The 12,365-nt window shown below is 64.1% G+C and overlaps 2 protein-coding genes across 2 annotated transcripts; one reads left to right on the plus strand and one right to left on the minus strand.

Moving 5' to 3' along the window:
* The first annotated feature begins 826 nt into the window (after positions 1-826).
* OPRL1 (opiate receptor-like 1) lies at positions 827-2,501 on the plus strand. The gene is made up of 2 exons (XM_012643420.1): positions 827-1,188; positions 1,306-2,501. The coding sequence occupies exons 1-2, from the start codon at positions 843-845 to the stop codon at positions 1,827-1,829; spliced, it is 870 nt and encodes a 289-aa protein (XP_012498874.1). The 5' UTR covers positions 827-842; the 3' UTR covers positions 1,830-2,501.
* Positions 2,502-7,377: 4,876 nt separating this feature from the next.
* On the minus strand, positions 7,378-8,379 carry LOC105809580 (neuropeptides B/W receptor type 2). The gene has a single exon (XM_012643421.1). The coding sequence runs from the start codon at positions 8,377-8,379 to the stop codon at positions 7,378-7,380; it is 1,002 nt and encodes a 333-aa protein (XP_012498875.1).
* Between the last annotated feature and the right edge of the window lie 3,986 nt (positions 8,380-12,365).

Here is a 12,365-nt window from a genome sequence, read left to right on the forward strand (position 1 = left end):
CCATCATCATCACCGTCACCATCCCCACCATCATCACCACCACCATCATCACCCTCATCACCACCATCATCATCACCTTCATCACCACCATCATCACCATCATCATCATCACCCTCATCACCACCATCATCATCACCTTCATCATCACCATCATCTCCATCATCATCACCACCATCACCATCACCATCGTAATTCCCCCTCTAGTATTACAACCATTAATTCATTCAATAAAAATGTATTAATCACCTACAACTTTCCCAGCCCTGTTCCAGGTACTTGGATACACTCAGTCCCATTGGCATCCCTCTTGTCCCTGTCACCGTTTTCTGTCTCCATTGCTGGATAGCAGTGTGGCTGGGGGAGGCCTTGGACGTGCTCTTACAGCCTCTGGAGCCCTCGGCAACCTCTGGCAGCTGTAGGGCCAGCATTTGAGTCCGTAAGGGGTTTTGGGGGAGACTCAAAAGGGAGAAGGACAAGTTCTTTCTCTTATCATTCCACCCCTTTGCTCCCGTGCGGAGTCCACTGTGTGCTCCAGGACCCCACATGCTCCAACGCAGACCAGGCGTTAAGGCTGGAACCCGTCTGTGTGTGTCAGAGTCGTTTGAGCAGCTTGTTACAGTGTTTCATTCCAGGCTCCATCCCCTGAGGTGACTCAGCGGGTCTCGGTTGGGGTCCAGGAGCCTACCATTTAACCAGCCTCCCGGGGACATGGATGTTGAGGGACTCAGGGATGGTGCCCCTCCATGGGGGCCAAAGAGATGAACCCCCCGCCCATTGCTGCCAGGGCCAGCCAGGGCGGCCAGACGAAGCCCTCTGCTCCCTTCCTCTGCAGGCACACCAAGATGAAGACAGCCACCAACATCTACATCTTTAACCTGGCCCTGGCAGACACCCTGGTCTTGCTGACACTGCCTTTCCAGGGCGCAGATATCCTCCTGGGCTTCTGGCCATTTGGGAACGCCCTGTGCAAGACGGTCATCGCCATCGACTACTACAACATGTTCACCAGCACCTTCACCCTGACCGCCATGAGCGTGGACCGCTACGTAGCCATCTGCCACCCCATCCGTGCCCTGGACGTCCGAACGTCCAGCAAGGCCCAGGCTGTGAACGTGGCCATCTGGGCCCTGGCCTCCGTGGTTGGTGTTCCCGTTGCCATCATGGGCTCGGCACAGGTCGAGGATGAAGGTTGGTGGGCAGCTCCTCCTCCCCGCGCCAGGCTCCCTGTGCTTCCGGGGGCTCCTCTGAGCCACCCACCCTCCCTGTCTCCTGGGGCCCGCTCTGACCCCGCTTCTCTTCTTGCAGAGATCGAGTGCCTGGTGGAGATCCCCACCCCACAGGACTACTGGGGCCCCGTGTTTGCCGTCTGCATCTTCCTCTTCTCCTTCATCATCCCTGTGCTCATCATCTCTGTCTGCTACAGCCTCATGATCCGGCGGCTCCGTGGTGTGCGCCTGCTCTCGGGCTCCCGGGAGAAGGACCGGAACCTGCGGCGCATCACCCGGCTGGTGCTGGTGGTGGTGGCCGTGTTCGTGGGCTGCTGGACGCCCGTGCAGGTCTTCGTGCTGGTCCAGGGGCTGGGTGTTCAGCCGGGCAGCGAGACCGCCGTGGCCATTCTGCGTTTCTGCACGGCCCTGGGCTACGTCAACAGCTGCCTCAACCCCGTCCTCTACGCCTTCCTGGACGAGAACTTCAAGGCCTGCTTCCGAAAGTTCTGCTGCGCATCTGCCCTGCGGCGGGAAACGCAGGTGTCTGACCGCGTGCGCAGCATTGCCAAGGATGTGGCCCTGGCCTGCAAGACCTCCGAGACCGTGCCGCGGCCCGCATGACTAGGCGTGGACCTGCCCATGGTGCCTGTCAGCCCACAGAGCCCGTCTACGCCCAACACGGAGCTCACACAGGTCACCGCCCTCTAGGCTGACGCAGCCTGAGCCCTGGGCACCCAGAGCCTCGAATGGGCTTTCCCTCTGGCCCAGGGACACGCGGTCCCAGAGGAGGACCTAGTGACATCATGGGACAGGTCGCAGCATTAGGGCTGCCTCCGTGGCCCCAGTCACATTCAAGCCGCCCTCCCGGCGCAGGGCTTGGGGGACACGAGGACTCCGCCTGGAAGCATCCATCGCCCTGGTGGACGCGCCCGATCGGAGCCCACGCAGCTGCTTCCACAGTCCAGTGACTCTCTCTGGCCCATCCCCTTGCGGAGTCTGTGGACCCCACGTCCTCTGGACGGGCCACCACAGGTGTGACAGCAGTTGCGTGGTCGTGTGCACCCACGTGCCGGGTGCTGTGTGCGTGGCAGGGCTCCGGCTGCCTTCAGCCCCATGGCATCTGCTCAGGGCAGCCGACAGGCTTGGCACCGGCTGGGAGCGCAGTGGGCGGCATTTCTTTGGGGTGGGACTTGCCCTGAGGTTGGAGCTACCGCCTGCCTGCTCTGACCCCACCTGTGCAGCCGGGCTGCCTGCAGAGGGGGTGTCCGGGTGGCTGTCAGCCCCCGGCTGGAGGCCCTGAGTGGGTCCGGGGCAGCTGCTTTCCTGAACGTTCTCCCTGTGCTGCGCCGGGCCGTGGGTGTGTACTTGCCTGCGTCTCAGCACTGCTGCGCCTGACTGCTCGTGCCCGGCCGCGGCCTGGCTCTGGGCCTGATGCCCACTTCCCTGCAGGACGCCAGCGGGAGGCCCTGGCCCTTTCCGGAAATGTGACGAGCTATCACGCCATGGACGGTCTAGTGAACTCTGCTTCTCCGTGGCAGGAAGTGGCCCAGGAGGAAGGCGCTGCTCCCTCGTTCACGAGGCAGACGCTCTGCGTTCCCAGTCTTGGCTGCTCTGTTTGGGGCCAGGCAGGGAACGTTCTCTGGGGATCCCCACGTCTTCCGAGGACTCCCCTCACAGCCTCTCCTTTGCTTGAAATCAGAGATCAGTGGGTGTGCGGGAGGAGATCCCGGCGGTCTTGGCGAGTGGCAGCCGGGACGTGCTCCGCTCAACCCAGTGACCGTTGCAAGCCTCAGGGAGTCTCTGGGTAAGGCCTGAGCTTGCCACCAAGTCAGAGGATGGCTTCGCGTGCAGAGCCCGGGCGAGGGACGGGCCTGCAGGTCTTGCTTGAGCCAAGCTGCAAGGACCGCGGGGCTACAGGAACACTGTGGCGCTGTCTCTGCACCTTGCAATGCCCAGGGACTCGCCCTGCCTGCTCTATAGATGGCAGCTGCAGGTTGCTGTCTCTTCCTGCAGATGAACTCTTGAAATACCTGCAACATTGAAAAGACTGTTTTTGTTTTTTTTTTTTTTTAACCGAGACCTTGGCCAGGTGACCTCAGGCACCTGCAGAAAACAGGAAGTGCTGGCTGTCTCAGCCGAAGGGCCTGGGCTGCCTCCTGCCTCAGAGAGCTGTGGTCATGGGGATTGTTCCTGGGGAGGCCGGGCTCTCTCCCGATGCCTGTGGTAGGAGGCTCTGAGGGCAGGAGCTGGCTGCACTGTTTTCTTGCCAAGGCTAAAAGTTCGTGAATTTGTGCTGGTGTAACATGCATCTTCGTGTATTTATGCATGCAACAGGTCTCGTCTCCCATGCACGTGGCCAACCCTGGACCTGTCTCTGCAGTAGTGACGGGCAGCCCTGACAAACTCCTGCTCATCCACCTGGGCTCTCCTTACCGCATGAGCTTCTGAGTCCTGCCGCCAGAGGACCGGCTGTTAGCCTCTGGGTGGGAGGGGCTGTGGGATCTGGGTCAAGGATCCTCCCACCTGCTCCGGGCTCTCAACAGGCTGGGGCTCTGCCTTAGTGGGGGTCACCCAGGAGGCACAGCCCTGGGAGAGGTGAACGAGTTCACGGTGTGTTGGCAGGGGCTGCTACCTTTTCTTCAGCACAAATAGTTTCTCCTTCAACAACCAACTACTGCACCTCTCTCCTGCCCCCTGGGGAGAGAGGGTCCTGTGGACCGGTGGGTAGATGCCTCTCCCACCTGGGTGGCAGGGTTTTCTCCATTTCCTCTCAGCCCAAGCCTGCTCCTGCCCACGTCCCTTCCTTGAGCAGCTCTGAGGACTATCTTGGTGGAAGATGAACAGGTGGCTCCTTGGAGGCTGAGCAGCCTCTGCTGGGCTCGGCCCTGGCTCCATCTGGGCCCAGCTCTGCCCGGGTTGTCGGAGGGGCTCAGGGGATGGCGTGGCAGTGCTCGGGTCCAAGTGCTTGTCTCCAGGGCTGGTTTTGTGCGAGTTTTAGGGATGGGCACTGTCTCATCCCAGCTGCCGTAACCAGATACCATAGACCAGGCGGCTCATAAACAACAGACATTTATTCCCTCAGTTCTGGAGGCTGGAAGCCCCCATCAGGGTGCCCGTGGGGTCAGCTTCTAGCAAGGGCTGCTCCAGCTTGCAGAGGGCTGTCTTGTCACCGTGTCAGTTCCGGAGTGTCCCCGATCCCACGCAGGAGGCTCCACCCTCGACCTAATCACCCCAAGGCCCCACTCCTGACCCCTCACATCAGGGGGTTAGGGTTTCAACACATAGATTTGGGGGGACAGAGATAGTCTGTAACAGACACGTTGCTGTTAAAACAAAAATTTAGCATCAAGGAACAATTTGGGAGGGTAGAGAGGCCCCACGGGGCCGTACAGTGCCCGTGGCCCAGGGGACGCCGTGGTCCTGGCCAAGGAGGCCCCAGTGTGGGGTCCTGGGCTGCCAACCGTCCTCTGCAGCGGGGGGTCCGGGGCCAACACCACAGCTGGCGTCTGCCCGGAGCCTGGTCCGGCTTGGCGAGGGGCCGCAGGAGGGGTGGGGGGTCTCTAGGACTGTGCCCCCTCTTCCTCCCCTGCACCCCCTCCCCTGCTGCTGGGCGTGGTCAAGTCCTCTGGCTTCTCTGAGACTTGTTTCCTCCTCTGTACAAGGGGGACTGCAGAGTCTTCCTTGTGGGGTTGTGGGGGAAGGCTGGGGGGTCCCGAGGGCTCAGGCGTCCCACCCCACCTCAGGAAAGCCTGGGGTCACCAGTTGCTTTGGACTCTGCCCACCAGGGGGCATGGTGGCCCCATGCAGGCCCAGCTGAGGGTCCCAGAGGGGATGGCAGTGAGGTTTGGGGTCTGGAAGCCGGGACCACCAGGCTCTCCCAGAGCTGGGAGCAGGGCAGGGTGAGCCCCTCAGTGTGGGCCCCTGCCCTGTGCCCCACCAGTGTCAGGAAGCCCTTGGTGCAGGGCACAGACGCTGGCGAGAGCTTGCCTCTCCCCTCCCCTTGGCTAGTTGTGGCTCCCTAGTCCTTGGGTCTTGCTGGGCCCTCTCCGACCTTGGCTGGGGATGGCCCTCAGACCACTTGGCTGTGCCTGGTCTGCCTTAGTCCCCAGGGGAAGACACTGGGCTCCCTTGCTGGGCTGTGGGTGGGACGGGTCTGATTCTCAGAGGAAGCTTGTGGGGCACCTTCCCTGCTGTGGAGATGGGGGCGGGCAGGGGGCTGCCCTGGGGGCCGGCTGAGGCCGCTTGCCTGGCCTGGTGCCCCTCCCTGCCCCTCGAGCCTCCCTCCCCACACCTCCTTGCTGTCTGCTCCTCTCACGCGGCCCCCTCATCGTTCCCACCTCCTTGCTCCTCACACCTCGCTCTGGCACCCGCGGTTCTTGGCTGGGCGTCCGGGAAGCACAGGCAGAGTCTCAGCTGTCTCCTCAAGGAGCTCGCAGGGATGCGAACAGCGGCAGGGACGTGGTAATTAGGCTGTGTTGCTGCCGCTTCTCGAGGTGTGATCGCAGCAGCGAGCGAACAGGCGTTCTCCTGAGGAGCTGGGTGTGGGTGGCGGCTCAGAAAGTGTCCGCGGCCCCTGAGTGTGGCTGGCCTTGGTGACTTGCCCCTAATGCACAGAATGTGGTGGGGGGGACGCGAGTGACCCCCGAGACTCCGTCACCAAAGGCCTTCAGGCTTCCTCCTGGCCCTCTTGGACCTCACGGCCGCCGTGTGTGGGACACTCAGCCCTGCGGAGGGGCCTGTGTGGGGGGCTGAGGCCTCCTGCAAAAATCGTGCCGGGGACGCCTACTTGGAAGCAGCTCCCGCAGTCCCTGCCCAGCCTTTGGGTGACCAGAGTCTTGGCCAATGTCTCAACCGAAATCTCACGGGAGACCCTGAGCCGGAACCACCCACACTAGCCATTGCAAAACCCCCGACCCACAGAAGCTGTGAGATAATAAACGTCGTTTTAAGCTACTTCGTTGTGGAGGAATTTGTTACGCAGCGATAGGTGGCTAATACGATACCGTCGGGGAGGATAACTGGGCAGAGGTGGCATCTGGGCTGTTTGGGGCTGGCTAGAGGACAGCAGGGCAGCGCTGTGGTCGGAGCAGTTCTGGGCTCCGCAGGCAGGGCCCGCGCGGCCTGGAGTGGGTGTGGGGCAGGTGGGCGGTCGCCCCGGGGAGGGCACTCGTGGGGCGGTAATGGCGGGTCCTGCGTGCCAGCTGGATGCACTGGTCGGTGCTCTGGGTCGTGAGGACGGAAACCATCCCGGGCGACTCACCACGCAGCCAGGCTGGAACCCGCCAAGAGCCAGGGGACTGAGGGGTCTGGCCACGGCACACCTGGGTGGTCTTCCAGGACCTGCCTCTGGCCTCTCCCACCGTGGTCTCCGAGCAGCCTGCGCAGCAGAACCCTCCACCCTGGGTTCCAGCTCCCAGCTCCTGCTGGCCCAGTCCAGGCCCCAGGCCACACCAGGGAGGAAGGGGTTCAGGTGCCAGCCTGTCCAAGTGACGGGTGGCCCGTAGCCTGTGGTGGCCCATAGGTCCTGGCAGAAGGGCCCTGTGCCCTGTAGCAGACTATGAGGAGGCCACAGGCCACGGCGTGGGGGCATGAAGGGGCACAGGCCACGGTGTGGACAGGCCTCCTGGGGAAACGTTGCCCTGCTTCCGTGAGGCGGATTTCATGGTTTCGTTTGACGCGTGCGCCCTCAGCCTTTGCGGCAACACCAGCAGCAGTGCCAGCATTGCTGCCTGAGGTGCCCACGCCGTTGTCGCCTGCCGATCCTGACTTGGAGGAGACCGAGGGGCCCTGACTGTGGACCGCAGTGCTCAAGGACAAGATCACGGTCCAGGTTCCCTCCCCCAAGGCCTCTGTCTTCAGGGCTTTCAGGTCCCCAGAGAGGACGTGGAAGGTGTCTGAGGGGCTGTCCACTGTCCGGGGGGCCGTCTGTCTGCCCGTCTCCCCGAGGGCGGGTGGGCCCAGGATGCCTGCTGTGTGGGGACCTTCTGCCAGGACCCGGGTCCCCGCTGCTGCCTCCCCAGGGGCCGTCCAGGGCGCAGAGACGTGGCAGGGACACGCCGTGGCTGTCTTGCAGGTCTGGCCAGTCTCCGGGTCTTTGTCTCTGTGTGGAGGAGACGAGGCGGGGCTGTGAGCAGGCAGGATGCTCCCCGGGGCGGGGTGCTCGGGCCCCTCAGCACCGGAACACGGCGTGGAAATTCTTGCGGAAGCCGTCGTCCAGGAAGGCGTAGAGGAAGGGGTTGAGGCACGAGTTGGCGTAGCTGAGGCTGGTGATGACGTAGGACACGCCGATGACCAGCGAGGTCTGCGGCAGGTCCGTGGTCAGGGCCACGACGGAGGCCAGGTGGAAGGGCGTCCAGCAGAGGAGGCACACGGCCAGCACCACGAGGACCAGGACGGTCACCTTCCGCCGGGCCTTGCTCAGAGCCTTGGCGCCAGAGCGGAGCCTCACAGCCCGCAGCCTGCGCAGCAGGTCGGCGTAGAGCACGCAGACGGTGCACACGGGCACCACGAAGCCCAGGACCAGCGTGTAGACGCGGCTGGCCTGGAACCAGGCCCGCTCGGGCCGGGGGAAGCTCAGCCCACAGCTGGGGACCTGCAGCTCGTTGCTGTAGACGCCAGCGAAGGAGAAGAAGGGCAGCACCAGGACCGTCACGCCCAGCCAGACACACAGGCTGGTGACCTTCGCCCCCCGGTAGGTGCGCCAGGGCGTGCGGCGCGACCGCACGGTGGCCAGCACCACCAGGTAGCGGTCCACGCTCATCACGGCCAGGAAGTAGACGCTGCAGAAGATGTTGTAGTGGTCGGCGGTCAGCACCAGCTTGCAGAGCAGCTCCCCGAAGGGCCAGCGCTGCAGCAGGTGCTCGGCGATGCTGGCCGGCAGCACCAGCGTGAAGAGCCCGTCGGCCACGGCCAGGTTCAGGATGAACACGTTGGTCACCGTCTTCATCTTGGGCGCCCTGAGGATCACAAAAATGACGGCCGTGTTGCTGGTCAGCCCCACGGCGCAGATGGTGGAGTACACCACCGGCAGGACCACGTAGAGGGCAGGCAGCGGCTCCGCGAAGGTGGCGTTGGGCCTGGTGCCGTTGTCCTGAGAGACGTTGGCGCCCGTCTCGGCAGGGAGGAGGGGGCCTGTGCTGTCCAGGGGTTCCGGGCGCCCGGCGGCCTGCATCACGAGCTGGGACGGCTGAGAGTTGTGCCCTGGGCAGGCGGGGGTGCCTCGGAGCCGGGAGTCCGGGCAGGGGCCTCCTTGGCCTGGATTCTGGGGAAGAAACAACCAGAAACTTCGGGGTCTGGCCATGAGAACAGCAGCCACCCCGAGTTCTCTGGCAAAGGTTGTGGCCACGTTGCCGGGTCACACAGGGTCACTCTGTCCAATCTGGTCTTGGGGCCAGAGGGAGCCTGCGGGGGCACCTGGGGGCCTCCTCCACCCTCCTCCTGGGGGGCACTTTTGGCAGATCAGTTCCCTTCCCCAAAGCCCCTCCTGCTGCCCACACTCTCCTGGGAACAGGCGCCTTGAATTGCCCACCTGCGCGGCCCTGGCAGTCCCCAGCACGCAATCCAAATAAAATCAAGGCAGTTCCCTGGCAAACGCACCTCCCCGCTGCGTCTCCAGCCCCTTTGAACCCAAATGCTTTCTTCCTGGTGTCCCAGAGCAGGCGCCCTCCCAGCACCCCCCCCCCATGGGGGTGCAAAGCCTCCCTGCTCCCTGCTCCCTGCTCTCCACTGACCTGTCCGGTGCTTCGTGGCCAGAAGTTGGTGGTCTTCGTGTGCTCTTGGCCGTGGCTAGAGCAGGTGGTGGCAGGGTGAGGGGGGAGGCGTGGCCCTTGCTAACAGACCCCAGCTGGGGTCCCTGTGGCTCTGCCAGCCCGGGGTTGGAGGGAGCTTCCCAGACCTGCCTGGCTGGCTGCGCAGTCCTGCTGGCTCCCCCGTGAGGTTCCCAGCCGGGTGGCAGCGCTGTGCGCACTGAGGGATGGAGGGAGGCGGGTCCCACTTGCTGACGCGGAGCCCCAGGAGGCGGGGGGCGGGGGGGCCCTGGTGCTGCAGTGGCGCCTGCCGTTGGCTGTCCCAGGGTCCCCTCACTCGCCCAGGCGGACTCCCCAGTGGGCTGCTGAGGTGCGTGTCGGGTCTGTGCACGTGTGTGCACGTGTGTCAGGAAGGCATGCCGTGCAGGGGCCCCTGCTTGTGCCCAGGTCTGCAGGTGGAGGGCATTTGCGCCCCTGTCTGTGGGTCACGGTGGACCTGGGCACCCTCATCTGTGTACACGGGAGTCTTGCCGGGTCTCGTGTCTGACCTGTGCGGGTGCGTGGTGAGTGCCTGGGTGTGTGCGTGTGTGCGTGGGCCTGTGTCTGCCTGCACGGAGGTTCCTGCGGGTGAGCTCTGCGCTGGGTCTGACGTGGTCTGTGTGCGTCCTTAGCTGAGTATGGGGTCTGGGGGTCTGTTTGTCCTCAGGTGGAAGCAGAACTTGGCCACAGACAATCTAACTTCTCTTCTGTCTCTTGCTAAGTGAGGAGCACGGACTCCCTGGAAAACTGGGCCAGCGGCAGAGGATGCAGAGAACGGCTGTTTGCACCCACCCTGGCGCCCGCCCTGAGCTGCCGCTGCCACCGGCCACAAGGTGAGTCTGCTTAGGTGGGGAGAGCTGCTCTCCGCTCTGGGCTGGTCTTCACCTCCCCACCGTCTCCTTGCTTTTCTTCCTTGTCTAGACGCACCCCAACTCACGCACCCCCAGCCGTTGCTTCTGGCTGTGCTCTGCGGGCAGCGCTGCCGCTGACGCGGGTGGCCGGCTCGTTCCCAGCGTGGCCGTGCTGGGGGGCGGGTCAGAGGGCCTGTGTGTTCTCAGTCTGCGGAGACGCGGCTGTGCCCACTGCCCGGAGGCTGCAAGGCCACCGCCCCCCACACAAAGGCCGGCCCCTTCCCCAGGCGTCCTCGGGCCTGCGGGTCAGGCGCACGGCGGCGGGGCCCTCGCTCCCCTCCCACTGGCTGGACGCTGAGCCCAGAGGTGGACACGTCAGGCTGGGGGGGGCAGCTTGCTGGGATATCTCCACACCCCACTTTTGTCCACCGTCAGGGCTGGCGTGGGCGCCCCACAGGGAACATGGGGCTTGGGTTGTCACGTAGGAGGGGACAGAAGCCCTCTGAGTCGAGGGAGAGGCTGCACTAGGGCTCAGTTTTGTGATTTGGGGGTGTCTGTGGGGTGGGGCAGAGGTGCCAGTTCAGCTCACTGCTCCTGGATACCAGAGACACGGCAGAGAGAGGGTCAGGCCTGGCGCGTGGCGGCCTCGTCCCCGGGAACGCTGTGGCCCAGGGGTCGGCGGTAGAGGCTGGCCGGTCTCGGCCGGGAAGGAAAGAACCAACAAAACCCTGGCAACGGGCAACCCGCCGCCGGTCCGGGGGGGGGCCGAACAAAACGGGCCCGAACCCGGGCCCCCCTGGGAAAAGGGCCGGGGGGCCCCCCAACGGGCCCCCCGGAAAGAACCCAAGGCCGCCCCCCAACCGGCGGGGGCCGTAACCTGAACAACAGGCCGGGGGCCCCCTCAAAACCCGGCCGCCCCTTGCCCCAACCCCCCAAGAAAACAAAGGCCAACCCAAAACCTCCAGAGCTGCCTGTTCAGGTGGGTCTTTCCTCAGGCCCCAGGAGGGGAGGAGCCCAGCGTCAGAGAACATTCCTCAGAGCAGAGTCTCCGGTGAGGGTTTCTCATGATGCTTCTGGCTTCCCTTGAAGTTATCCATAGTCTGGGGTCCCCCTGACTCCACCAGTGTCTGGCTGAGCCTGGGACCCTGACCCTCCCCACATTTCATCTCTGCTCTCTTGAACCTGTCCCCGGGGCTGGTCTGGCTCCTCACCAGCCTGTGACAGTAGAAGTGGGATAGGGTGTGGGGGATGGGAGTGATGGGGCCCCCGGGTGAGGGGATGGGAGGGGTGAGGACCCTGGTGGGGGCATGGGGACCCTTGCAACAGCTGGGACAAGGAGGCTGAGGGGCACCAGAAGTGGGTGCCATGCTCAGGACCCTGAGGCCGGTTGCAGGGGCCGGGTCATCCTGGCCCCAGGGCAGGGTCTCCAGGTGCCCCCAGCGGTGCCTCACTCAGACCCGGCAGCACAGCCCAGTCTGGGGACGCTGTGTCTGAGCCCCCAGCCCTCAAGGCTCAGAAAGGCGGCTTTGTTCTGCCCCAGGTTGGGCGTCGCTCCAACCAGCCGTGAGCGAGTGAGCATCTTTCTGTGGAAATGATTTCCGTTTTCAGAAATGAATTGGCCTTTTCAAATCACCCTGAGAGGCACTTTTGGGGGTGGAAAGGAGAGGCCAGGCAGGGAGCTGTGCTCAGCTCCGTCTGGTGGCGGGCGGTGGGGCCTGGGCGACCCGCGTGTCTGGGGTGCCGGGTGTGGAGTGATGGGAGGGGTACGCGTCAGCGCGCGTCCGAACACGGCTGCGTGCGGCTGCCTCGGGGGCTCTCGCGGGGACCCAGAGGAGAGGCAGCCCACACGCGTGCGCTGGAGGGGCCAAGCCCAGTGGCTGTGTCCCGAGTGTGAGTGCCAGGACCCCAGACGGCCGGGGCACTCGGCACACCCAGGCGAGCAGAGTTTGTTCTCACTGTCACTTTGTGGAGGGTGCGGCAGCCGCCCTCCACCTCTCCCGCAGCGCTGCCTGCGACTCAGGTCTCCACACACGCGTGCACAGACGTGCACCCGCACACGCAGCAGACGCACAGACACAGGCACTGATGGACACACGTGAAAACACTTGGGTGCCTGTTGCCCACTTAAGCTCTGGCAGGTGGGTGGGCTCTGCCCGCACGCGGAGTCCAGGCCTGTCTGCCCTGCTTCCTGCCTCCCGCCAGCTCCTGAGGACAGGCCACTAAGGCCAGCAAGAGGCCCGGCCCCAGAGGCCTCTAGGTAGGTAACTGGGCAGCTTCGCTCTTCAGAAAAGTGACAGCGATTCCGGGCCGGTCTCCCTGGGATTCGAGGTGAATTCTCAGGGGAGCAGAGAGAACACAACGTATTGGTAAAACTGGGAGGGACATTTCTCACCCTGAGATGCAGGACACCCACCATGCCCCTGGGCATCTGCCGCCTCTCTCCTCCGAAGGTCAGCACGGAGACATCCCCAGGGGGATGCCACAGCTCAGGGGTTCTGTCTCCCTGACCCTCCTCTGCAGAC

The sequence above is a fragment of the Propithecus coquereli genome, unplaced genomic scaffold, assembly GCF_000956105.1.
Source record: "Propithecus coquereli isolate 6110/MARCELLA unplaced genomic scaffold, Pcoq_1.0 Scaffold19698, whole genome shotgun sequence".
NCBI classification, from domain to species: Eukaryota; Metazoa; Chordata; class Mammalia; order Primates; family Indriidae; genus Propithecus; species Propithecus coquereli.